Genomic DNA, 3,649 nt, shown 5'->3' with positions numbered 1-3,649 from the left:
ATATTTTTCACTAGTGATAAGAACATTAGTACTCAAGGCTGTGAGTCTCCAGCGGGTCCTGTGCCTTAGCTACTCTGACAGGTGATTTCTGATATCCTTGAGGGTACCTCTGATGGCAGTCAGCCCCTCGGATAAGAATCAGGACCTCTGCCTGGCCCTGTTGAGCTCTCACTGTTCCTATCAGGGGACAGGGAAAAAAAGAAAAAGAAAAACCCGAAACAAAACAACCCAACCCATATCTAGGATCCAAGGAGGCTCTTGCCAAGGGTCTCCAATGAGATGTGCATTCAACTGGAGATATCCCACTCCTCTCACTGCTGCCTGGGTACTGAGCAGTCTGGGTGCTCTGAACAAGACCCGATCTCTCCAGCTGTTGGAGGAGATGGTGACAAAAAACAGAGATTGTGACACAAACCCCTCACCAAACCACAGTCTGGGCTTTGTAAGAAAAAAAGCAGCAAACGACACAAGCTGAAAGCAGGCTGAGGTTTCCTGTTTCAGCTCCAAACTTCGTATATATAGATTGCCATTCTGTACCTGTCTCCTGCCTGGCCATAACAACTGTTTTGGCGCTTCAGGACAGTGGTGGAAGATGCTGCTTCTCCTTCTGCTCGCAAGTGCTTTTCTCCTTGTTCCAGGGTCTGGGGCTGGTGAGTACACAGAGACAGGATTTAGACGAGGACATGCAAGGGCAGAAATGGGCACTGGGTAGGAAATCTGTCTGGTACCTGCCTTGCCTTTTCTCATATCTCTACTCTCTGCTCTACTCATCTCTCTCAGCTCAGACTGTGCCTGACAGCAGTGATGCATTACAGGTACTAGCATAGTGCCCTTTGATAGCATTTCAGACATCCAGAGTCAGGTATGGTCAGTCATCCCCAGGAAGTGTTGCTTGTTTTTCTCTCCATTGTGCTTAAGCAATGCTTTGGACAGCCCAAGGAAGGAGAGTTATTGGCATCATTGGCATATGATGTCAGAGGATGACCCTCTCTCCTCATGCAGCTCCAAACTTGATGGGAAATAGTGGCGTATGTGATAGTAACACTTCTCATCTCTCTTCCAGGAAGGATCATTGGCGGACGGGAAGCTAAGCCCCACTCCAGGCCCTACATGGCCTATTTATCAATTGGAAATAAGTCAGATAGCCCTCACTGTGGAGGGTTCCTACTTCGCCCAGATGCAGTGCTCTCAGCAGCTCACTGTGTGGCTGGAAAAACGTAAGGCCCTGTCTTTCTTGTATGTGGGTTTTCTTCAAGTCCTGGTCTGGGGTGAAAGAGTACTCTGTAGTCTCTTCAGGCACAGCAGGGCTCTCTGTGAGCCGAGCCATCCCCTGTGAGTTGCAGGAATTGTTTGCCAGGGGCTGCGTGCCTGGGACAGGATTCTTCGGCAGCGGTCTCCTGGTCCATGATTCCTACCATGGGTCAGAGCTACTGTTGGAGAAGAGGGGCTGGTGTCTCCCATTCCCTGTTTCCCTCTTGTCTTCAGAATGGGACACCTCAGACCTGTGTCAGCTTGGGGTAAGGGACCCTTGGTTGAATTGTGGAAGGAACCCAGGCTACAGAAGGCAACTTGCGGAGAACTAGTCTCCAGGGAGGCATACCCCACCACCACCTCCCTCAAACCACCTGACGTGGGGGCCGTGTGGCTGTGGTCAGTACAGCTGGAACATGTTGGTGTTTCCTGGCAGGAAAGTGAATATCACTGTGACCCTGGGAGCCCACAACATAAGTAAGAAAGAGCCGAGCCAGCAGGCATTCCACATTGGCCACTGGGTCATCCACCCCAGCTATTCAGGAGATACCTTTGAAAATGACATCGTGCTGCTGAAGGTATGCCCCCACACATCCTTGCTGCCCAAGGGATCTCCCCCTGCTCACTTCCCCAACCCCATGAACTTGTTCCCATTCCTTTGCCTGCCCTAACCCTATGTTCTCTCTGCTTGGCAGCTGAAGCCAAGGGCCAAGCTGACTAAGCAAGTGAGTTGTATCCCCTTGCCCAGTCACAACAAGCATGTGGAACCGGGAGCTATGTGCACAGTGGCTGGCTGGGGCTGGACGTCGATGACACAGGATAAGACTAGTGTGCTGATGGAAGTGGACCTGAAGGTGCAGAGTAAGGAAGTGTGTGAGACGACTTTGAAAAGGAACTATCTGCAGCAGTCTATGATCTGCGCTGGTGATGAGGATAACAAAAAAGCAACTTACCGTGTAAGTGTTGTTTTGGGCTTCGAGCTTGGGATGAGGTTGGGACAAGACGGTCAGGTTGGTTCTCAGGTGGGGGATGAAGGGGATTAAAATTAACTAGATTCTTCAGGATGATGTGCTGAGGCTCCTCTCAGGAGCTCTGAACCTGATGTGTTGATTGAACTGGGGTGCAGTTGCCCAGCTGTCAGCATCATGTGCCTTTTTACGTATCTGGGGCTATTTTACCCAGCCTAGCCACAGCTCCATCAGGCTCCAGATCTCATGTAAATCCTCTGTCATATCCTCCTGACACAGTGGGATGGCTTGGATAGTCCCACATGTCCAAAGTAGGAGTAGATTCTTCTTTTCAGGGTTGTGAAGGCAGTTTCTGAACCTCAGACAGGCTCCAGGCCTGAATTGCTTCACGGATCAGCTTAGAGGAGTAGTGAGGCAGCTACAAGCCCTGCGGAGCTGGGTCTGGAGGCAGATGGTCAAAAGAGGAGGTTCTTCACACGGAGGGAGGCAAGAAGGCCACTTTTTTCCTTAGAGCTGGGGGAGCTGTGCTCTGACATGTCTGACCCCTCCCACTCCTTTTACCTCACAGGGTGATTCTGGTGGCCCATTAGTCTGCAATGGGAAGGCTCGCGGCATTGTTTCTTATGGGCTCAAATACAACATCTTCCCTAAAGTATTTACCAGAGTCTCCTATTTTGAGCCCTGGATACGTGAAGAGCTGAGGAAGTTTGCACTCCAAGACCTACCTGACTCTCCTTCCTCTGACTAAAATGCTCAGGGCCCCATTTCCACAATGCATCAAATACCTGCTCATGCTCAGAGGCTTAGCGAGGCAGCTGAAATGGAGTCAGGGATGCCCTCATGGCATATGCACAGGCTTCTGCGTTAAGGAATGTCTCAATGGCAAGGTAAAAACGCAGGTCGCAAGTACATGCAGTTTCACATTATTCCCTTCCTCTCACTGCTGCCCAACAGTGCTACCTCCTGCTCTGCTTTCTGGCCACCAATAAAAGCATATTCAAACTTGCTTGTGTGTGCAGCCTTCTTGGGAACAGGATGAAACACCCGAGCGTGAGAATGGGGAGATAACACTCTCTGGGACAGCCTGAGCCTGCCATTGTAGGTAGGGCATGCGATGTAGATCTCAATCCCTGCTGGCTGCAAATGCTGTCCCTCCCCTCCTTCAGCTTCTTCCAGTCAAGCCAGCAAGTAGATACAACCACCTTTCCAAATGATTTACCCAGCCTTTCAGAAACAGAAGCATCACAGCATCCAAGGGGAGATCATGTGGGTTTCCAGTACCAGCTTGAAGCCGTCTCAGGATCCTTAGACAGACTCAACACCAGCCAGCCTATTTACACCCTTTCCCTCCTTTCCATCCTCTTGAACCTCAGAAAAAGCATTTGCTTTGTAGCTGTAAAATGCCTGAGGGTTGAAATGTGGAGATTTTC

General features: G+C 50.4%; 1 protein-coding gene across 1 annotated transcript; it reads left to right on the top strand.

Moving 5' to 3' along the window:
* The first annotated feature begins 592 nt into the window (after window positions 1-592).
* On the top strand, window positions 593-2,967 carry LOC103893205 (duodenase-1). The gene is made up of 5 exons (XM_019470957.1): window positions 593-650; window positions 1,064-1,217; window positions 1,688-1,829; window positions 1,947-2,207; window positions 2,788-2,967. The coding sequence occupies exons 1-5, from the start codon at window positions 593-595 to the stop codon at window positions 2,965-2,967; spliced, it is 795 nt and encodes a 264-aa protein (XP_019326502.1).
* Window positions 2,968-3,649: the final 682 nt, after the last annotated feature.

The sequence above is a fragment of the Aptenodytes forsteri genome, unplaced genomic scaffold (genome assembly GCF_000699145.1).
Source record: "Aptenodytes forsteri isolate BGI_AS27 unplaced genomic scaffold, ASM69914v1 Scaffold2123, whole genome shotgun sequence".
Lineage (NCBI taxonomy): Eukaryota > Metazoa > Chordata > Aves > Sphenisciformes > Spheniscidae > Aptenodytes > Aptenodytes forsteri.
The sequence above is the reverse complement of the archived record's forward strand: the minus strand, read 5'-3'. Positions and strand labels throughout refer to the sequence as shown.

Bases quoted from the DNA above. Each gene is read 5' to 3' on its own strand.
- LOC103893205 (XM_019470957.1), top strand. From the start codon at position 593: ATGCTGCTTCTCCTTCTGCTCGCAAGTGCTTTTCTCCTTGTTCCAGGG. The intron at 1,218-1,687 runs GTAAGGCCCTGT...GTTTCCTGGCAG, and splicing joins CACTGTGTGGCTGGAAAAAC to GAAAGTGAATATCACTGTGA. The intron at 2,208-2,787 runs GTAAGTGTTGTT...TTTACCTCACAG, and splicing joins ACAAAAAAGCAACTTACCGT to GGTGATTCTGGTGGCCCATT.